This window comes from Vulpes vulpes, chromosome 10 (genome assembly GCF_048418805.1).
Source record: "Vulpes vulpes isolate BD-2025 chromosome 10, VulVul3, whole genome shotgun sequence".
Classification (NCBI taxonomy): domain Eukaryota; kingdom Metazoa; phylum Chordata; class Mammalia; order Carnivora; family Canidae; genus Vulpes; species Vulpes vulpes.
This window is the reverse complement of record NC_132789.1, coordinates 7,806,463-7,829,979: the sequence shown is the minus strand read 5'-3', so window position 1 is coordinate 7,829,979 and position 23,517 is coordinate 7,806,463. Positions and strand designations below refer to the sequence as shown.

General features: G+C 48.1%; 1 protein-coding gene across 16 annotated transcripts in view; it reads right to left on the bottom strand.

Moving 5' to 3' along the window:
- KDM2B (lysine demethylase 2B) overlaps positions 1-23,517 on the bottom strand; it is a 118,890-nt gene that overhangs the window by 52,893 nt on the left and 42,480 nt on the right. For all 16 annotated transcript variants that reach the window (XM_026018762.2, XM_026018766.2, XM_072722795.1 and 13 more), the window contains 3 exons: positions 19,119-19,234; positions 13,253-13,379; positions 10,655-11,142 (listed from right to left, as the gene is read on the bottom strand). In XM_026018762.2, the coding sequence (XP_025874547.1) occupies positions 10,655-11,142; positions 13,253-13,379; positions 19,119-19,234 (731 nt within the window). The remainder of the gene's footprint in view (positions 1-10,654; positions 11,143-13,252; positions 13,380-19,118; positions 19,235-23,517) is intronic.

Here is a 23,517-nt window from a genome sequence, read left to right as displayed (position 1 = left end):
GAAGAGATTATTCTAATTGGAGATTGTCTCTCTGAGAAATAAATTGTGCTGAAGAGAATCATGTCACTGGCATCCCTAGGCTCCGCCAGAATTCATACACTCCCTGGGACTCCTGGAAGCAGAGACTAGGAAACCAGGTGCCAGGACCGGCCCAGGGCCCTCTGCATTACATCCTATAAACCTCTTGGTAGGAGAGCCCAGGGCAGGCTTTCTAAAAGAGAAAGATTGAGGCTACCAGGCCCTTTCTGTTGAAAACTGCCTTGCTTTTGACCCAACAAGATAACCACAGACGACGGATGTGCTGGGCCTCTGCTCCCTCTTATGTCAACTCTCTCTGTGGACTTAATTAGCTAAATGGATTCAGGGGCCACTGCTCCTTAGGATGGGGTGTTAATAATAATTAATGATGATAAAAAAGAGGCAAGCATCAGGAAAGAATCACTAACCACCAACCAAACCAACAGATAAAGGAAGAGTAACAAAGCACGGAGCAGCTCATGCTGCTCTTCTGGGAAGCCCAGTAGACTGAGGGGTCCTCCCCATACCACAGGTAACTGGGTGCCATGCACTCTGGAACGCCCAAGATCCTTGCCTCCGCCCCAGCCAACCATCCCATGCCCGCCTGTAAACACTTATCTGTATGGGGTTGGACTAGATCTCTCAAGTGGGTATGTTCAAATCCTAATCCCTGGTGCCTATGAATATGACCTTACTTGGAAAAAGGTTCTTTGCAGATGTAATTAGTGGCGAATATCAGATGAAATTATCCTGGATTTAGGGTACAAAGTGACTGGTATCTTTTTTTTTTTTTTAAGATGCATTTATCTATTGGACATAGAAAGCACACACACGCTTGCACAGGAGAGGGGGCGCAGGGGAGGAGGGGGAGGAAGGGAGTCCCAAGCAGATTCCAAACTCAGCATGGAGTCCGAGGCAGGGTTCAATCTCATGACCCTGAGATCATGACCTGAGCCAAAACCAAGAGGCTGATGCTTAACCGAATATGCCACCCAGATGCCCCATGACGGGTGTCTTTGTAAGAGAAGGAAGAGGAGGATTTGAACAGAGGCAGTAAGGAAGAAGGCATGAGAAGACAAGAGACAGACCAGTGACATAGCCACAAGCCAAGAAACACCAGGAATCACCAGAAGCTGGAAGAACAAGAAAGAATTTCCCCCAGAAGCCTTCCCAGAGTGTAGACCAGACTGTAAGAGAGTAAATTTCTGTTGTTTCAAGCTCCCAAGTTTGTAGTCATTTGTCACAGTGGCCACAGGCAGCTAACACCCTGCCCCTGTCATAGTGCACTGTGGTTACAAGTCTATTAGCTACATAACTTGGCAAGTCACAACACCTGAGTCTCAGTTTCTCCATCTGAGAAATGGGATGATAACAGTCCCCACCTTGCCAGGTTGTGCTGAGGATCATAATGCATGGAAGGAAAAAAAAAACTGCATGGAAGGCACTTGGTACATGGTAAATGCTCAACAACTGTTGGCTCATCTCTTTTGGCTGATGTTATTTTTCCTACTGGAATACACACTGCCCTGTCCTCTGTTTGCAGAATTCAACCACTTAAGAAGTTCTAAGCACAGAGAAATTTAAAAGTTTATTTAGTTGGAAGGGCAATCTAAAAGCTGATTTAGCAGGTGCCTGGATGGCTCAGTCGGTTAAGCATCTGCCTTCAGCTCAGGTGATGATGTCTGGGTTCTGGGATCAAGCCCCCCATCGGGCTCCCTGCTCAGCCAGAGAGTCTGCTTCTCCCTCTCACTCTGCTGCTCTCCCTGCTCGTGCTCTCTCTCAAATAAAAAAAAAATTTTTTAAAGCTGACTTACGGACGCCTGGGTGGCTCAGCGGTTGAGTGTCTGCCTTTAGCTCAGGGCCTGATCCTGGCTTCCCAGAATCGAGCCCTGCATTGGGCTCCTTGCATAGAGCCTGCTTCTCCTCCCTCTGCCTGTGTCTCTGCCTCTGTGTGTGTGTGTCTCTCATAAATAAATAAATAAAATCTTTAAAAATAAATAAAAAATAAAAAGCTGATTTAGCTACATAAGGAGAAAGGATAATAATGTGATTCAGGAGCCCACCAGTTAATTGTAGGCAAAAATAAAGTCCCAAGTGACACAGATAAACCTACCCATTTTTCAGGTCTAGGGTTTGCCCTAGATGTCTGGAACTCAGATATCTCGCTCTTGCTGTTCTCCTTCGTTCCCTGAGGTGGTACAGGCAGAGAAGTAGGAGTATGCGTGGCTTGTTTTGTCATCACAGTGGGAGCTCCTTAGGTGAGAGACCTGTCTCATTCATCATTGTATCAACCCTCTATCCCCACACTGCCCAACAAAAATACCAAACACAGGGCTCAGTATTACACACAGGCCCCAGCAGGAGAGCCTGAGCAACCCAGCCTGGCTGAAACTGATCTGCCATTCTCTGCTCTGGGTCATCTTTTGGGTGGGAGCAAGCCCCTGAGGCTGCAGACCCCTCACTGGCTTCCTGCTTCTTGGCTCCCCTGAAGCAGTTATGAGAGTGGGGGTGGGGTAGGGGATGATGGTGATAAATTAAAAAGCCAGCAGTGCCAGGAGTCTGAGCCCTACACTTTACTGTTTTGCAAAACAGCAAGGTGGGGCTGCTCAAACAAGCAGGTGTATTCTAGGATCAAGACTGATGTCCCCAAGACAGTAAAGCTGTACACACTTTCCATGGTCATGGGTTTCACAGACTCTCACACTTAACCCTAAATGGGCCTGTTTTCATTCCAAGCTGTCTGAAATAATATTAATAATAAGCTCTACTAAAGTCCTTGTGCTAAAACAAGGCTTTATGCATGTTGCCTCGCTGAATTTGATGAGGCACGTGTTCTTTCTCTATTTTATCATGTTTTCCAAGAGCATTTGGCTGGCTAACGGATGCCACATGGGATTTAGCCTGACTCCAGAAACTTTGGTCTTAAGAGATAATACCTGTTTGGATAATGTACCCTTCATTTAGGATTATTTTCTTTCCTCTTACATTTGTGTTTTGATGAAAGAACAATACAACTGGTTTCTTTCTTAAATATCAAATATATATATATATATATATATATATATATATAATACCTGAAAACAATGGCCCCTCACTGGCTCTTCCACCCCCTAATTCCAGAGAGTCCCACAATTCCATGTAGTAAAAAAGGTGGCTATCTGCAGCAAGCTGACATTTTCATACCAAACTTACACTTTGGCAGCTAGGGGGGCAAGGCATTGTGGGAAGAGAGTCTGGCATTATTTTCATTAACAATGACCCCTACAGAATCACCTTGCAGGTATCTGACAAACACTCTTCTACAGCCAACCTTAGTGGTGACTACCCACTTAGGCCCAAACCCTCACAACCATGCCATGCATTTTTAAGTCATCTACAATCGATTTGAGGAGTAGATCTGCCCCCAATAGCCGCACACCTTCCTTTTCTTCCATTGGGAAATCACAGCTCTCCCTGAGTTCTAGTAGAAAGTACAGATTCTTCTAGAAGGAATAGTAAGAAGAGCAACTCCCATCTTACTGTTGCCAACCCAAGATGGAAGAGAAAAAAGACGATAATGCATTGGGTTGAATAGGGTGCCCCTTTGTTAAAATCCATCTGCAAAACCTCATATGACCTTTTTGGGAAATGGGGTCTTTGCAGATATAATCATGTTAAGAACAGGTCATAGTGGATTAGGGTAGGCCCTAATCCAATGATAGTGTCCTTGTAAGAGAAGACACACAGCAAAGATGAACACTTGCATGAACTCAGAGATGGAAGTGATGTAGCTACAAGCCAAGGAATGCCAAAGACTGCTGGCAACAATGAGAAGCTGGAGAAGACAAGAAAGGATCCTTCCTCCCCTAGAGTCTTCAGAGCAAGCATAGCCTTGATTTCAGACTCCCAGTCTCCAGAACCGTGAGAAAATAAGTTTCTGATGTTTTAGGCCAGTCTGTGGCTCTATTATGGCAGCCCTGAGAAACTTATATGGATGGTGATCATTAACCTGTAAGAGGTATGGGGGAGCAGCCAAAGCCAGTCTGGCTCTCCTTTGACTGTGTACCTAAGAATACCTAATTTTTCTCCAAGAGTTTACCAGGAGTGCTAGGTGTTCATTACCTCACTGCCCCTCAAAATAATCTGACGACACAGATCCCCGTTATTTTCCTCATTTTACAGTGAAGACACTCAGGTGTCGATTGGTTAATCACTTCAGAATGGCCAAGGGACTGTCGAATCTGGTCCCCAGAAAGATAAAGCACAGCCAGTCCAATACCCTTGTTTTACCTGCAGATAAACAGAAAGGTGGAGTGCTTGACTACACAGCAAGCAGCAAAGAACAGAAGCCGAAATTAAACTCAAGGGTCTCATGTCCTGATTTCTTATTCTTCCCATTAGGTACAGGCCAATATCCTGCATCTCGAACACAAGTGTCTCGAAAGAAGGAAGTCACTGGAGGTATCTCAGTGCCAAATCCCACAGGGTTTCATAAAGGCAGGGAAAGGAAATGGCTTTCTTTTTTTAAAGATTTTATTTCTGGAAGCCTGGGTGGCTCAGTCAGTTATGCATCCTCCCTTGGCTCAGCTCACGATCCCAGGATCCTGAGATCAAGCCCTGAATTGGACTCCCTGCTCAGCAGGAAGTCTGAATCTCCCTCTGCCCTTCCCCCTGTTCGTGATCTCTCCCTCCCTCTCTCTCTCTCTCAGATAAAGTAAATAAAATCTTTATCTTTAAAGATTTTATTTATTTATTTGAGGAGGGAGGGACAGAGAGAGAGAGAGAGAGAGAATCCGAAGCAGACTCCATGCTGAGCATGGAGCTGGATGTGGGCCTCAACCTCTCGACCCTGAGATCATAAGCTGAGCCAAAAATCCAGAGTCAGACACCTAACTGACTGAGCCACCCAGGTGCCCCAGAAATAATTTTCTTAGATTTTTACAAGATCCTGGAATCTTGCTTCTCTTTACAAAATAAATTAAGTAGGGTGGTCATTTTAGTTTGAATCTAAAGCCAGACCCCTCAAGGCAAGTTCTCAAGGTACAAATGAGCTCTCTCAGACCTGCCAAAACCACAGGGTCATAGGAAGGATAAACTCAACTTTCAAAAGTTCTGCCCACAAAAAGAGGAGGCTAGACTTACAGGAAGACACAAAAAAGAAAGCTTGAAGGGACAGAAGCAAGTTGTAAAACAGTATGCTCTAATTTTTAACAAATTATGTATACCTGGGATGAGAGGAAAGCTCCAAAAGTATGTTCAGCAGATGAGTAACAGGGTTACCTCCAGGGCTGGGAAAGTGGGGAGGGGGACATTTTCTAGCCTCTAGCCTCTAACGCTTAATTTTTCTTACATAGATCATGTAACACTGTAATACTTGAAACTTTTACAGAAAAGAAATATCCAGAGTGAGTAAACCTATAAAGATAGAAAGCAGGGCAGCCCGGGTGGCTCAGCAGATTAGCGCCGCCTTCAGCCCAGAGCATGATCCTGGAGACCCTGGATCCAGTCCCACGTCAGGCTCTCTGCATGGAGCCTGCTTCTCCCTCTGCCTGTGTCTCTGCCTCTCTCTCTCTCTCTCTCTCTCTCTCTCTCTCTGTGTCTCTCATGAATAAATAAAATCTTAAAAAAAAAAAAGATAGAAAGCAGACGGGGGTGGGAGGAGGGAGGTAAGGAGGACGGGAATGGTCCTCCACTAGTGGTCACCTAGTGGAGACAGGGTTCTGTCCAGGGTGATGAAAATGTTCTGAACCACACACAGGTGTGGGCTGTACGATACCGTGAATGTACTTAAGTCACTAAACTGGGTACTTTAAGGTTGGGGTGCATGGCTGGCTCAGTCAGGAAAGTGCATGACTCTTGATCTCAGGGTTGTGAATTTGAGCCCCATACTGGATGTAGAGATTACCTAAAAATAAAAAAAAATGTTAAAAACATTTTTTAGGGATCCCTGGGTGGCACAGCGGTTTGGCGCCTGCCTTTGGCCCAGGGCGCGATCCTGGAGACCCGGGATCAAATCCCACGTCGGGCTCCCAGTGCATGGAGTCTGCTTCTCCCTCTGCCTATGTCTCTGCCTCTCTCTCTCTCTGTGACTATCATACATAAATAAAAAAAAATTTAAAAAAAAAAAAACCCTTTAAAAAAAACATTTTTTAATTAAATAAAATGGTTGAGATGGCACATTCTTGAAGACTCTTGAAGATTCTAAAGTGGTGATCTAGTAAATTTAAAAAAAAAATTTTGGGGGGACGCCTGGGTGGCTCAGTGGTTAGGTGCCTGCCTTCGGCCCAGGGCGTGAATCTGGAGACCCGGGATTGAGTCCCACATCAGGCATGTGGGCATGGAGCCTGCTTCTCTCTCTGCCTCTGTCTCTGCCTCTCTCTCTCTCTGTGTGTGTGTGTCTCTCATGAATAAATAAATAAATATTACAAAAAAATTTTAAGACAAAATGGTGCTATGTGCATTTGTTTTTTAATTTTTAAAATTTATTTTTAAAATTTTTAAAATATATTTTAATTTTTAAAAATATATTACAAATGAAAGAAAAAATGGTTTGTTTTTTTAATTCTAGTATATTTTTTTCATTTTATTTATTTATTTGAGAGAGAGAGAGAGAGAGAGACAGCACAAATGCAGGGGGAGCAGCAGCAGAGGGAAGGGAGAAGCCAGCTCCCCAGAGAGCAGGGAGCCCAACGTGGGGCTCGATCTCAGGACCCCTGGATCACGACCTAGCCAAAGGCAGATGTCCAACCGACTGAGCCACCCAGGCATCCCTAGTGTATTTTTTAATGGAGTTTATTTATTTGTCAGAGAGCAAGAGAGCACAAGCAGGGGGAGCAGCAGGCAGAGGGAGAGGGAGCAGCAAGCTCCCTGCTGAGTAGGGAGCCCGATGTGAGACTCAATCCAAGGACCTCAGGATCATGACCTGAGCCGAAGGCAGATACTTAACCAATTGAGCCACCCAGGTGCCCCAAAAATGGGTTTCTGATAAAAGCCCAAACCTACCTCTCCGGAGACTGAGTTGTTTAGGGGACTGTCTCCAATCTCAGGGGTTCCCAATACCATGAACCATCCCATTAAGCAGTGGACCAAGGGTCAAAACTGGTCAGTTACCAAACTGACAAAGTTACTCCACTTGCCAGACACACAAATCACTCAACAGTAGTGACAGCAGTAGGCACTAGCTAAGATTTCTGCACATTTCCTGTGTTTTATTTCTCAGCCAGTGCAAACAAAACCCCAAAACCAGAGGAGAGAGAAAACCAAGGCATCAAGTACAGCTAAGAAGCTGCTCATCCTCTGTGACAACACTCTCACTCTGAAGGTCAGTCTGAGGTTCCACCTCTTTTCTGGGTATCCAGGGATTGAAAAGGCCGATGGCCAGGCTGGACAGCCAAGAACCCTCCTGTTCCAGAAGAGATGTTTGGCCCACTTCCCCCATACAGACTCCTGGCCACACAGCATTTAGAGACACAAGCAGATGCTCCAGTTCTCCTGGGGCTCTAAAGAGACCTGTCTACCCAATTTACAAGCTCTTTAAGCTGCAAAAGGCCTCCCCAGACAAAACTCAAGAACATAAATTTATCTCTAAAAATAAGGCAAGTTGCAGCTCTCTTGGTCTTAGCGCCATCTTCTGGAAACCTCCACGCCATGACAGCCAAGTGGAGGAAGAAGCCAATGTGCACACTGAAGCAAAAAAGATGAGGCAGAGGTCCAAGTAAAGCATTAGCCTATGTACCGACAAAAGCCACAGAAGAAGAAATAAGGAAAGCCAGAGGCCAGTGACGCTGGTACAAATTGTTGGACTGCATGCCTACTTTCTAGAACTTGATTTAATGGATCTAGAACACCCACCGCCATCTGATTACTACTACCACCTCTGAGAGAACCACCTTGTTCATACCAAAAAATAGTCCCTTTTGGCCCTTTGCCCTGGACCTGTGACTTTTGGACTAATTCTGTTTTCTTTTGTGGCTGAATTTAACATGTACATGATAAATCATCTCTTCTGGTGTCTCAGGGGCAAAAAAAAGAAAAAGAAAAAGAAAAAGAAAAAGAAAGGTAAGTTCAAGCCTGGGTGGCTCAGTCACTTAAGCATCTGTCTTCAGCTCAGGTCATGATCCCAGGGTCCTGGGATCAAGCCCCACATCAGGCTCCGTGATCAGTGGGGAGCTTGCTCCTCCCTCCCACTTGTGCTGTCTCTCATGTGCGCTCTCTCTCTCAAATAAATAGTTAAAGTCTTTTAAAAAAAATAGATAAATTCAATAAATGAACTAAGTGGCTATATAATATGATGTGTGAACCTAATAATAAATACATGCTCAAGGAGGCAGTAGGGAGTGGTGGGGACTGGGGTATATGAGGTCAGCTGCTACTCACTTCCTGTGGTTTGCAGCCAGTCAAGAACATGGGCCAGGATAGCTAGGATATTTTTTATGACTCTTCTGATATTTTAATGTTGGCAAGTAATTATAAAAATATGTTTAAAACTGTGCAGGCCAAAAACAATGCCTAGAGGCTTGATTTGGCCAGGGACTGCCAATTTACAAACTCTGTTCCATGGCCAGAACCATTGCTTGTTCTGTAAAGGACACCAAAGCAATCCCCTTACTACCTTCTCCCTAAGTGTAGGATGGCTTCTGAGAAGGGAAAAAAATTTCTCTACAGCAGCCAAACAAAGCAGTGCAGTGTAGGGAGTGAGGGTAAGACTCCCCAACTGAGCATGTGTGGCCTTAGGCAAATCACTTAACCTAACTGTGCCTTGATTTTCTCATCTGCAACATGAGGATAATAAAAGCACTATCAAGGGTTGCTGGAGGTTTATATATGGAAAACACCTGTAACAGCACATGGCCATTGAAAAGTATTATCACAACCTGCCAGTGAACCCACCCCATGGTGAGGACAAGAGGAGGGAGGAGGCCTGGCTCCTTGAAATGCATCTAAACCCCTACCCTAGGCCTCTTCCACACCATCAACAGCTGACTCCAGTCTCATCACATCAGGTGAGTATAAGTGAGAGACAGGAGGGGCCAAGTCCCAAATCTAGAAAGAAATCCTACCAATCAGAAACACTGCACACAAACAGATCACAGACACAAAGATACTTCTAAAGGAAAAAAAAGAGCTTTCCACAAGCACAAAACAATACTTCCTCAGAAGATAAATGTGATTTTAACTCATTTACAACATTGTGGGGCCCCAATGCTGTTAATGGTTTTATTATTGATGAAAATTCCTTGTTTTTACTTTAAAGGACCTCAGAATGAAAAAGGAGCCTCATAACAGAATTCTAAGGTCTCCTTTAGGAAACATAACATATAAAACTCCATGCCATGAGATTAGGGATTCTTAACCTGGGGTCCAGGAACAGGCCCCTTGACACAGCATGCAAAATTTTGCCCGTTTCATAATTTTCATAAAACCCTCAACAGAGGTCAACAACCTCCAAAAAAGTCAAGAGTCAATGAAAAAGACCCAAAGCAAGTTAAGATTTGCCTTACAGGGACGATCACCACAGAGTTCCTTTAGCTGGCAATTTCCCCCAGTTATAAGATTTTCCTTTCCCAGCACCTGAAAGGAAACACCTTCTACATAAAGTGAAATAGATCTGGACTGATGATTTTGTATGCTGGCTCCCTCTTTTGGTGGTCCCTGTTAGACTGCCTGATGGGGGGCCCTAGGGCAAATACTTGCTCTGTCACCTCAGGCATATCCTTTACCCTCTCTGAACCTACTTCCATGTCAGATAAGTACAGACAACTCAAGTACCTTGCCTAGCACTGGTCCCAGACAGGTAGGGAGTTTTCAACAAATATGTTATGATGATGATTACTACAGAAGACCTCTCAGTCTATTTCCTGGGAAATGCACATACTGCATATCTGCACTCTGCCTATAACAGCCTTCCCCATCTGGAGAACGCCTATGCAGCCTCTAAAGGCCAAATGCCCTCTGCGTAACTGTTCCAGAGCCCTTGGCACCTGGTGTGGCTGATGAGTATCCTTCACCCTACTTCCATGCCCTGGGTACACACAGCATGCTACGTGCTTCTTAATTTTCCCTATCTCCTGGCTTCTTCTCCTGCTTGCTTTCCTGCTAATTGGTGAGCTACCTGAGGGCAGTGACTATGCCTTCTGCTTTCTGTTCCCTCAGTGGCCAGCCCAGATGGTGCTCAATGAACATACGCTCAATAATTAGGCTCTACTTAGAGACCCCTGAACCCCAGGTGGCTACATGGCCCACCTTAGCTGGGCACCTGGAGGACTGCCCAGATGTGCAACATGCTCATATGCAACCTGGTCACAGACTCATGCTCCAGGGGAAGCCAGCCCAGAACAGCAAGTCTTCCAGCCCAGGGTGGAAGGGTCTGTCCCCAGACCTAATAAGAGCACTCACTATGGGTACAGCTATAATGCCTACTGCCAGTAAAGCCTCAGATTTTCAACAAGTACTAAGAAAGAAGTCCTTGTCAACTACAGAGGCAGCTTCCCCTTTAGCTCTCAATGATGGCTTCAGCTCAGAAGCCCTAGACAGGCTTGCTTGGACCAGAAGTCCCTCTTCCACACAGAGAGACCTCAGGACAGTTTGCACTGAGCTGCCTCTGGGAGCCTACCCAGCCCTTCTCAGCTGCCCAGGCCCAAATGCGACCCCTGCCCACCTTCACACCCTCCAGGAGTGCCTGGGGGTCCTCGATGCCCTCAGGGACACACTTCTTGTTCTCTGGGAGGGATTCCAGTTTCTCCACCAGCGCTTTCAGGCCCTTCAGCTCAAACTCAGTGAGGTGGGTCCACTTGGCAGAGACCCCCGTGGCAGGGGAGCCAGTGGGTGTCTTAGGGTAGTCTGTGGGCACCGTCGTGGACTTCACACTTTCTTCTGACTCATTAGACAAAGTCCTTTGGAGGAACCGCATGGCAGGTGCTTTGGGCTTCTTCCCAGGGGCCTCCTGGTCCTCTGAAGGGGTGCTGGTGGGTGATGGAGGGCCATCGGCGGGAGGCTTGGGCACCTTATCTGCACCCTCCTCCTCCTCCTCCTCCTCCTCTTCCTCCTCCTTCTCCTCCTCTTGAGGCTGCTGCTCACAAGACTCTTCCTCCATCTCCAACCAGGAATCAGATGAGAAGCCGTCTATGCTGGGCTTTCTTGGGGCATCTACAAGAAGCAGGAGGGTCACAAGAAACACTGAGATTAATGCCCTAAACTCCCTACTGGAAGTCCCTAGAAACTCCACTCACTATGCCTCCCTTTTACTCTGGACATCAAGCTCCTTTTGACAATTCTAATACATTGTCTGTGCCTTAGCCTCTAGAAAGGTTGTGGTCAATCAGATATAGGATCAAATTCCAGCTCTGTTTCTTTCCAGCTATGTATACCCAGACAGGTTGTTTCACCTCTCTGAATACACCTGGCATTTTATTTGTCAACATATAAAAATAAGGCCAAAAATGCATATATTCTATAACGACTCCATTTATATGAAATGTCCGGAACAAGGGGAAATCTATAGAGACAGAAGAAGTAGATTAATGGGTACCTAAACTGGGGGTGGGGGAGATAAGGAGATAACACAAGGGTACATGTTTCTGGGGTAAAGAAAACAACCCCAAATTGCCTGGTGATAGTTGCACAGCTCTGGGAATATATGAAAAACAACCACTGAGTTGTACACATTAAATTGTATATTAATTGTATGGGGACTATATCCCAATAATGCTTTTATAAAAAATACAAGACAAAAAATGCTTCCCTGAACGCTTGAGGTGAGGACCCAATAAGGCTTCACTGAGCTCAGGTCCTAGCACACAACCAGCATTTGATAAATGAGGCATCTCCCTGATGTCTCCCCTTTACTTTGGCAGGAGAAGCAGTGAGGCTTCAGAGGAATCAGAGGCAAGAAATTTCAAGAAAAAAGCAGGCATCAACAACGCAAATGCTGCCTCAAGCTTTCCTCTGGTGCCTGTGAATGGAATTGGGAATGTTCTCCTACAGCTCTAAAATATCCAAATGAGAGAAGTGACCCTCCATTTCCTGGTCCTGAAGACTGCCTCAAAAATCAAACTTCTGGTCCTCACAGGAATGTGTAAGCTACTACAACCACAGGGGTCACCCTCATTATTTCAGACTAACTTCCCATTTCCTACCGGGCTGGGAGCTTCCAAAGAGCAGGTTGTGGGGTTTCAGGACTTTTCAACACCTGAATATTGCATCATCTGACATGTACGAGACCCATAAGAGACTCCCCAGGCAAAACTGAATTTCTAGGAAGTAAATAACCACTTCCCAATACAGACCTCAGCAGAACTATTTTGCTGAGTTCTATTACAAATAGTTCAGGAGAACTATTTGTTCTCCATCATATGCCCAATCTGAAAGCTCTAAAAAAGTCACTAAGGATGAGAGTCAAGGGAAGGAGGGTAGAGGCTTTCTACAATGAGAAAAAAAAAAATAAGGAATCTAAAAATCAGGGAGATTGCAGGAGAAACTGTGTAGACCCTACAGGAGACAGATCGATCCTATTTTTCTATCCTGTGATGAGAAAGAAGCAGTAAATGAGTCTCAGCAGACTCTGGATCCAGAAAACCCCTCAGCTCAGAGGCAGCGGGGGAAGACCCATGTTCTTCCAGATTGCTCCTCAGGGCTCACTGTCACAGTTACAGGCAAGTCCAGGCAGGCATCTAGAAGTCTAGATTCCAGGATCAAGCCATTTGGGGGGTGATGTCCCTTTAAGTAAAGGCATTAAGGCAGGGCTCCCTGCAGCAGCCATGGCTCTAAAGGCTATTTCCCTGCCTCTGTCAGAACCACCCAATGCTCTGTCATGCTTGTGTCTCCAGCCCTGGTCACCCCTCCCCGCTGGTTCCAAGCTGGCCTCAGATTTTGGGGGATTGGCTGCATCCCATGGGCCTGTTCCTATATAGACAAAAACCCAACCCCTAGGTGCAGCGGAGGGCTGAGAATAGGTGGCCACGGAGGAATAAAACAACCAGGATTCTTTGCTCTGTAGGGATCCTGTTTCAGCAACCATGCCTGGGAATGACTCCTCAGTATGACCTGGAGGCCACCAAGGTGACTCTGTTAGGATCACACTTTCAATTTCTTGGACTCTGTATTCCAAATGGGACATTGACAAAGTTGGCTTCCCCTCCTAAGGGGTCTCTAGGAATCTGCCCAACACTTTGGTTCAAAAGAGTTCCAAGAACCCAGAGACTCTCAAGGGCCACACTGAAAAAATTATTGGAAGTGGCTGGGCCCACATTGCACTCACCAATAAGCATGGATTCTCTCTGGTATTCCTGAGTGAGGTAGGACCGCTGGGTCACACAGTACACGTATCTTTCCAAGACATACCAGCACATCTCATAGTAGAAGGGGTAACGAAATTTGGGCTGCACCTGAAAGCAAAGACCCAGGTTGGAAGTCAACTTCTGTAAGGCAAAGGAGAACCAAGGGAGAAAATGGGGAGGTGGGGGCAGGGTTCTGCGGGTAGGAGTTATTTTCACCATCTTAACAAGAGCACAAATGGTGTGAGGAGGAAAAATGGGGGAGGTGGGAGCTGGAAGGCAGGAGAGAGGCGCTGAAAGGGGCAAGATACCAATAGCATGCATAAATGAAGAGGAAGAGGGGAAAAAGAGGCCTAGGTGAGAGCATCATTTCAAAGCCCCCTGAGCTACAGGCCACCAGGGGAAGGCGGACTGGGGTCCACTTTGTGCTTCTGTGAGATGCAGAGAAACAAGAATTGTTCCCTGACCTGCTGACAGAGGGTGCGGGTACCTGCAGATGTGAGCCTGATTCCAGCTACAACAAACACAGGCTCCTCCTCGTTCTCAAAAATTCTTGCACAGACTCTGCTATGCTCCCTGCCCCTTGAAAGACAGAAATTGACACACACACCCCCAAACCTTACCCATTTGCAAACCAGCTACCAAGCATCTCCTGCACTCTGGGTAGGGAGGCGACAGGGGGCGACCAATGAGGAGGGAGGGGATGTGGCCTCTCCTACTCCAGGGGGAGGGGCTTCAGAGCGTCCCACCCCTGCTCCTCCCAGATAACCACCTGGCACTGCCCCACCTGTACTCCCAGAAGATTCCCTTGGACACAGGTCCCCAGGGTGACCCAGATGGCTCTAACACCAGGAGACACACGCTTGGGTCTGGAGCAGGAGCCCAGAGGGAGCTCCCCTTTGGGCCATTTCTTTGAGGGGAGGAAGTGTAGGTGCAGATAGCTTTGTGTATCAGAACTATGAAAAGCCCTGGGCTCCAGGAGGATTCTGATGGGTGGAAGCACGGGGTCTAAATGGACAAGATGGCAAAGAAAGATGGCAAAGAAGCAATTCCACTGATGGCCTTGCACTGATGAACATTCCGGAAACTTCATCCTGAGCCCATAGATCTTGCACATCCACATGCACTCCGGGCCCGCTCTCTTGCCCTCTCACCAAGGGTGTGTCTGCCTCCAGGAACTTCTGCTTGTGCAAGAGACCCCTCTTCACCTCTCCTAACTTCCAGAAACCCAGGGAGTTGGATGTCAAGCCAGGACACCCTCCTACCTTTCCCTGTGACAGCCTACAGGCAACTTTCTACATGTGGTATAAAGGCAAAGACAAGCAGACCTAAGACCTCCATGTGCCCTAAAATAGCATTTTCCTGCCCCTCTCACAATGACCACCTGGAAAAGTCCCCAACTCTGCCCTGAGAGTCCCAGCTTAGTCCCCCCAGCCACCCCAGGCCCCACTGACTTAGTTTTCAACCGTGAGGCCCACGGTTGCCCACGTTGGGGGTCTTGCCCACGTTGGGGGTCTTGCTTCTCCCATCTGCTTATTGGATCCATTTGACCTCCCCACCTCTGGTGGATGGGGTGTGCTGGAATGAGATCCTGGCCGCCGCATGCTTTTGAGCTCCTCCGGGGGGATGCATGGAGTTGGGAACATCTAGCGGTTTCCTTGGCTCCAGCTACGTTCCTGAGAACCCCGGCTTTAATGTTGAGATAGCATTCATCCTTTTTCACCGTCACTGGATCAATGCCCTTCTGGGTTTATAAGGAGAGGGGCACTTCAGACTGAGACAGAGCCTGACCTCCTGTGAAGAAGGGTCTGGGAGCCTCAGCCCTACCCCCGCTCCAGAGCAAGGACCAAGCGACGATTTTGAAACCAATTGCCAATACCAACAGAGCAGGATGAGGGCGGGCAGGCCCACCTCTTCTCCAACCCTCATTCACATCTCCTGACTTCAGATTCGATTGGCAAATCTCTGAAGTTGCTTTTGTCCTTTCAAATTTTGGGAAACCATGCAAGCCGCTCTGCACTGATGGGCACAACCAGCGCCCAAGAATCTTTCTAGATCAGGAAAAAAAAATATTTTTTTTTTGGCTCTATGTCAGGAGAGGAGGAAGAGAAGTCTCCCCTCCTTGTTGCTGAACCCAAGGGAAACCAGCTGAGTGAAAACAAATGCTGATGAAGGAATTCAAAATTTTTCATTTTATTTATTTTTTTTTTTTCCAAGAGAGCACCGCAGGAAACAAAAATTTGCAAAGAATTGACTTACAAACGGGTTGTCGCCTTCCACCCTTCGCCTCCAAAAGGTTTCAGCCACATGCCTGGGAACATTAAACACACGATTGCTCAACATTATTTGTTGACAAATTCGGAGCCTCACCAAATTGAGCTGTTCACCGAAAGGCAAGGCATTCAGAAAGCATGCAGCGCTCCCAGCCTGGGGGGTGGGGGGAATCAGTCTATATCTGCAGATCTCAAGGAGTAGCTGTGAGTTCCCAAAGGCCCTTGAGAGTAGCACTTGGCCTTAGCCCCTCCTCTAACAGCTGAGTGACCTTAGGAGATCAGAACCAAAGGTATTTTGGTGCATCTAAATCTCCTAGGTCTCAAGGGACTTGAAAAACTAAAATATGAGGGTGGGTGGAAGAGTCTTAAAATTTGTTTTTCTCCTGGAAAAAAAAAAAAAAGTCAATGGAAAAAAAAAATCCAATGGTAGAGGAAAAGAGGAAAGGAAGGGAAAATTATTTGCGATTTCCAAATAGATATTCACTGGCTGAGGGGGGATGGAGCGTGCGGCGTTACCTTTCCTGAGAAAGCTGCTTTCACTAGAGCCATTAGGAAAAAAAAAAAAAAAAGATAAACATAAGAGAGACGGCAGTTTAATGAATGATCGACTGGACCATCCCTGTTCCTCATCAAGCTAACTGGAGTTAAAAAATATGTCGTGATAGTTGTTGAGACGTTATCTTCGAATAATAAACATGCAACACATCCATTCCTGGTGTCGTTCCTTCTGCCCCCTGTGTCTTTACAATGAGAGGATTTAATCTGCACAGGGCAGTACGCATGTGGGTTTCTTCACATAGAAACCACCAGGCCCTGGCAGGACAGAGCCACAGGGGCACCAGGGTGAAGTCATCTATCATCCAACCCCCCCCCCCCCCCCCAACATTAAAATCCTTGTGCGTAAGACATGGCTTCCTAAACATAGGAGACTGCTGGGTTTCCCCTGGTCTGGATGGAAAGGGTCCTCACTTTGGGCCGCAAAGGCAAATTCTTTTTCTAAGACAAATCCACACCATGAGGCTTAAAGATTGACAGTTTCGTGTCCCAGCCCCTGCCTTTGGTTTCCAAGCAAAGCCTTGTTTTAGGGACTCTTGAAAAACTATTTTTAAATGGCCATAACCTTCTTAAGAAAGCTCGCAGGGATGTAAGGAATTAAGCTGTAGCAAGCTGACAAGGAGCCCTGGCATTTTATCTGGCTTCCAGTGCTCTCTCCCCAGCATCTTTTGTCTGCCTTGGCTCCTAAGACATAAACAATTGGGCCTTGTAGCCAAGCCCTCTCCAAAGACCAGAAATCAAAGCAGATTAAACAGCCTGCCGCTGCTTCCAACCCAGCCTGCCCGCCAGCCTGCCCACCAGCCCCCCACCCATCAACGTGCCTCAGGGAAACCAGATGGGGCGCCTACTCAGACAACAGGGACGGTGGACCTGGGGGGGGGGGGGACGGGACCCTGCCGTGCTTATCTCAACATGGGCATGATATCCTACAGGCACTCAGTGTGACGCTGGGGGTTCCACACTGTTACCCTCCCTCCCACCTCCCACCAAGCAGGGGAGGGGAGCTGGGCTCCTGATGGAATCATGGGGCCCAAATCCACGGAGATATATAATTCGGATTCCCCAGGGGAGGGGGGACAGCTGTCAAGCAAGTTGCCAAAGCCTTTAGAAATCCCAGCCGATTCTGGCTTTCAGGAATTGGCTAGAAAGTCATGGGCCTCACTTCTTCTAGATTTCTTCTTTTCTATCCCATACACCCCCGCCCAAGTCTGCTCACACGCAAACTGGCCCATTCTTCAGGGCTGGCCAAAGAACAGTTGGCTGAAGCCCCAGACAGCACTTGACCCAGACTGAGATGACCACTCACACCCAGAAAGCCACAGAGAAGCATCCACCAGACCAGGGCTGGCTGTGGCTGGCCTCCCCCAGACCAGAAAAGGGATGGTAGGCAGGCAACAGAGAAAATCCACAAAACGACTGTCTCTGCAGATCCAGGCATCCCAGCAGCAAACCCATCAATCTGAAGATGTGCAGTTGCCCTTGTCAGCACACCTGACCACTGAATACAGCTCAAGGTTGTTCCCAGGAAACCCTCAGACAAGGTCCCTCAACGTCGAGACTGTTAGAGAAGTCAGATACACAGCAGCTAAGATTTTGGTTCATGTATGTGATTTTGTGCAGATCAGGGCCTATGTTTATAGGCCAAGATGTTTATAGACCTATGTTTATATGTTTATAGACCAAGAAAGGTGGGGACCCTTGGCCCAAGGCATCTGCCTCAATGAGATGCTTCTTTAGAGTCCAGGCATGACAGTACCTCCCTAGGGTAAAAAAAGTCATCTGGGGCAAAATCCAAGAAGATGTGGTATGGTCTATCCATACAATGGACTCTGATTCAGCCACAGAAAGGAACGAAGCACTGATCCATGCTACATCATGGATGAACCCTAAAAACATCATGAGAAGTAAAAGCAACTAATCACAAAAGGACACAATATATGATTCGGTTTATAGAACGTCCAGTAAGAGGCAAATCCGTAGAGTCAGAAAGCAGAGTGTTGGTTGCCAAAGGCTTGGGGGGTGGGGTGGGGAGGTGTGGTATGGAAGGTAACTGCTGATGAGTAGGAGGTTTCTTTCTGGGGTATGAAGATGTCCTTGCATTAGAGTGGTGGTTACACACTATGTGAATATACGCCAAATGCCACCGAACTGGGCATTGTAACTGTCAATTTTATGGTATGCGGATTCTATCTCAATAGAAAAAAGAAATGAATATTTGAATAACTATAAGAAAAAAGAAGAAAGAATGGGCACTGTCTTGGCTCGTTTCCCTCCCTCAAATCGGTCTCAAATGTCTGGGGACACTTGGCCAAACTCCACAATGGGAAGAGGGTACAGATGCAAGCAGCCAGTACTTTCCAGAGGAAGCTCATGGAGCGGAGTGGAAAGGAGCACCGGGTCAGGTGTCTAAGCCTCAGCATCCCCCCGCCCAGTCCTGGGGTGGTGGAGGTCAGGGAGACCCTACATGTTACTGTCACCGTCAAGAGGAAAAGCCTCCACACCCCCACCCCACCCCACCCTGCAAGCAAGACACTGAGACAGAGCTCAGAGCCAATCCTGAGGTACTCACAGGTACTGCCTTCCTCAGGGTACTACTTCACATTTGGGGTCCCTGGATGGAGGGGACACACGCCCAAGAGCTGACCTTTCCAAGGCCCCCCTCTGAACCACAGCAGTAATAACCACAAAATCCCCTGCCCAACTCCCTTGCATCCCTCCCTACACACGAGAAGAAAGAGGCAGGGTTCCTGATATTTCACAGTGCTTTCTCAAAAGATACTTCCTCTTTGAGAAGGGGGTTTTGGCCGCCACTGGCCTGGCCTGGAGCTGAACAGAAACTCCAGGGGCTCTGGGTGGGACTCCTGCCAACCACCCCTGCAAGGACCAAGGCCCTGCTGAGGCAGGGAACAGGAGGGAGGGGGGACCAAGGAGGACTCTGGAATCACTTGTCCCACATACCCTGAGCGCCGGACAGAGCTCAGGGGCTGGGCAATCCCACGAGGAGAGAAGGAAGCGGCCTTACCCGTGTTCTGTCCTCGATCTCATAGATCCGCAGCTGCATGGGCACGTTAAAGCTGTGCAGGATGTTTCCGCCAAATACCAGAGAGTCTACGGGGGTGTAGACTGCATGAATCCAACCTGGGGTGGGGAGGGCATAGAGAGAGGATCAGCCACTGGTTCCTGGACCACTGGGGTGGGAGGGTCACCTATGGAAGCATGCAGAAGGGCACAGGAGGTTCAGTGAGCAACCAGGGCCAGAACTGAGGATACTCGGGCTGCCTGATGCAGAAGGCAGGGTTCCTGGCTGGCTGACAGGTCTCAGACACACAGCCTTGATGGACCACTGCAGGCACGGACCCTTAGCTGGCTCAAGACGGTGGTAGGCAGCTGGATGGCCTTGATAAAGGCTTCCTCATATTGTTGCAGGCCTGGCCGCAGCAGCCAGCAGAGGCAGGCCCTGTCTCCCTCCCTTGCTGGCCAGGGAGCTGGACCCCTCTCATTCAGGGTGCTCACCCGCCCCTCAGAATCCCAGAGACCACCAGTCTCAGGAGGAGTCACGAAGGATTGCTTGAGGCCACAACTCTGGAGTGACATCTTGCCAGAACTACAAGATCCAGACACATGCCTGCCCGACACACAGAAAAGTGAAGTTATAATGATTGGAACCCAGGGTGTCGCCTTGTTCGGTCTGTGAAGGCCAGACAAATCAAGCCACCTGATTCCTTTGGCAAAGGAATGTTTCAAGGGCTCAACAGACCCACATGCACTCCCGCCTATAGTAATAGTGCAGAGCTAGGGGACAGGCAGGATTATAATCCACTCCCATTTACAGATGCCGAAACGAAGGCTAGGAGAAGGTTAGTGACTTGCTGAATGAAGCCACAACTACTAAGTGACAGCGCCTCCGTTTTTAGTATATGTGCTGCCGAAGCGAGCACACAGCGCCTCCGTTTCTGATGGCTATGCTGTACTGGTGTTCTACACGGGTTAGTGCACCAGGCCTAACCCGTCCTGCACTGGTTAGTGCACCAGGCCTACAGGTCCCAGGAAAAGGGACTGCAAACATGCCAGGGAGGCAAAGAGACACACAGAGAGAAACAAGAGAGATAGAGCTGAGGCAAGGATAGACAGAGGCAGAGAGACTCATGGTGAAAGACAGGGTCAGCACAGGACAAAGGTGACAGACAGGACAACCCAAGCCCCAGGATCCTGAGCCCTGGCACCCACGTCTTCTCTTTTCCTGGCCCCTCTTCCCCAACTCATGTGAATTATTTGTTTGCTTGAAGGACAATTGCAGAGCCCCTATACCTCCACTGAAAAGATGCCAACCCCGGGTCACAGGCAGCCACAGGTGGCCATGGACACCATCTGTGGGACACTCAGGGTGCTGAGCCATCAGGGAGTGGGATGAGCAGGCAGTCATGGGGGAGGCCAGGGAACCACCAGCCCAGAGCACAAGAACTAAGACTCTGTGTAACCTGGTGCTGCTGTCAGCTCCCCACACTGCTGGCTCCACTGGGCAGGTGCGCTCCTGCCAACACCTGGGCGCCTTCCCGACACCTTCGCACCTCTGTGCAGGACAAGTACGGCTGCCGACTTGGCTTCCACATCTGCTTCTGCCTCTCCACCTCAGCTGTGGAGCACCTGATTTTCTCAGCTGTATATATATTTTTTAATATATTTTTTGCTGAGCAGAGCTACGCTATTACTGTTCTTGTTACCACCATCAATGTTACTTACGCAACATTTCCTAAACTGAGACCTAGGACCGCCGAGGTCAAGCAGATGCATATGGTGGGGTAAAGCCTGAATGGGGCAAAGATTCCTGGGTCCTGTTCCTATGCTCCTCACATGCTGACGCAGAGCCCTAGAGAAAGCCCAAGCTCCCCAGACCTCCGGGGGAAAAGTGTTCCATGGCTGACTCACTATGCAATAGGGGGCACTTGACTATCCCCTCTCCTGGCCTCCATCTGCCCATGTGAAATGAGGGAGATCATTGCCTCCCCTGTGGGGGACCTGGTGAGCAAGAACTCAGTCCATGTAAGCAACTGCCACTGATATTTGTGGTCATCTCATTCCTCCTTGAAGGTTTGCAAAGAGTGGTCCCCATGTAAATCTGCATTTATCAGCCCTGGACTCTCCCTTCTGTCCTGTCAGGTAGAAGATGCAGACACACCCAACCTGTTACCCTGCTGTGTGAGCAAAGCAGGAAATAGAAGAGAGATTCTGTTTCAAGTGGAGTGACAGGAAATCTATACCCCCAGGCATTTCAAGGGCTTCTAGAAACTTCTACCCACACCCCTCTATCCCCCAAGCCAGGACCTCACAGGGGGGTCAGGCAGCCTCAAATGGATCAGTCACTGCCAAGTTCCACCCCCGAGCCTTCCTCAGATTGCTCCATGACTTAAACATTCCCCTCCAGAAGAACCAGGGAGGGGAAACAACAGCGTTCATAGACTCCATCCATCTCCCCCCTCCTGGTGATGTCTCCTTAGCTGCACCCAGTAAGCATGAGAGAGCAGGTGTCCCAGGCTGGTGACTGGGCTGGGGCGGCTGGTATCTGCCTTGTGCATGCTTTCAGGCCAGAGTCACCAGCAATACGAAGGCAATAACAGAGGCAATTCAGGCCAAGCGACAGGGGACAGATCCAATCGTGGAAGGAAAGCAGGCGACCCACAAAACCTACTGACAGGTGTTCTCTGGGACCTGAGGGCCAGTGGAGCACAGGGAGCCTCTCTCACCCACAACCCAGACACTCAGGATTCAGATACCAAAGCCCCCTCCGCCCCCATCCACCTTTGTCTGTCTTTGTGGCTGCTGTAGGGGTAAACCCAAAAGTCATGCACCTCACAAAGGGCCAAGACCTGCTTCCTTCATGGACTCCCTGAGCTGGGCCAGGCCCCAGGCTGGGCAGGCCAGCTGCCAAGGTGCAGCCTCTCCTCTCTAGGACCTCACAGCTGGTACCAATGATCCAAACTGGCAGGTCACAGACTGCGGTAGACTCAGGAGTATGTTTAGTTTGATCCACCTGTGTTACAAAAATGGGGAAATTTCACAAGATAATCTGAATTATTTCCTTCTCTAGAAAAACAGGAAGGTGGGCCCACTAGGCCATTTTCATCCAACTTTAACTGGCTAGAGATGAGCAGCAAACATTCGGTTTCCTGGAGCTCCAACTCCCTCCACTTCACATCTAGTCTGCTTCACTGCTACCATCTCCCTACTCTCTACCCATTTTACAGGCAGGTCATCTGAGGCCCAAGCCACATTACACTATTGAGTAGCTTCAGGTTACTTTTTCTCAGAATGTCCCAAGACTAAGAAAAACACCTAGGGCTACCCCTGAATTTGGGGTCATGAGCGATTCTTTTTTTTTTTTTTTAAATATTTATTTATTTATTTATTTATTTATTTATTTATTTATTTATTTATTTATTTTAGAGGGAGAGAGAGAGAGAATGCAGGGGGAGCAGAGGGAAAAGATGAGGGAGAGAGAAAATAATTCTAAGCAGACTTCACCAAGCCTGGAGCCCAACATAGGCTCAGTGTGGGGTTTGATCCCATCACTTAGATATTATGACCTGAGCCAAAATCAAGAGTCATATGCTCAACCAACTGAGCCACCCAGGCGCCCCTAGGTCATGGGTGATTCTTAATACAAGGCAAAGATGGGAAACACTTTCAGGCCAGATCAAGCCACTGACCTCAGGGTCCTTCCCAGGTCCCCATACTGGCCTCCACCATCCTGGCTGCTCCCTGGCTGGACATGAATTCAAGACAGAGAGAATCTGTCTTACAGTCCCCCCTATCACTTTCCACACTGCCAAGTGGGCCCTTAAGGAAGTTTGTTAAATGAGCAAAAAATTCTCCCAAAGTCACATAGCTGAGAAGGAAGACCAGATCATAAGTCTGCTGACTCCCAGGCTAATGGAGAACGAGAACCAGGTCAACTCTGAAACTAGGCACATCTGGGCTCTTGCCCTGCTCTGTTGCTTATTAACTGTGTGACCTTGGACTAGTTCATTCACCTTTCTGGGCCTCAGGAAACTTATTTAAGATTTTTTAAGGGACGCCTGGGTGGCTCAGTGGTTGGGCATCTGCCTTTGGCTCAGGGCTTGATCCCGAGATCTGGGATTGAGTCCCGTGTTGGGCTCCTTGTGGGGAGCCCGCTTCTCCCTCTGCCTGTGTCTCTGCCTCTCTCTCCTTGTGTCTTTCATGAATAAATAAATAAAATATTTTTTTAAAAAAATAAATAAATAAAAATCTTTTTTAAAAAGATTTTTTTAGGGCAGCCCCGGTGGCTCAGTGGTTTAGTGCCACCTTCAGTCCAGGGCATGATCCTGGAGACCTGGGATCAAGTCCCACATCGGGCTCCCTGCATGGAGCCTGCTCCTCCCTCTGCCTGTGTCTCTGCCTCTCTC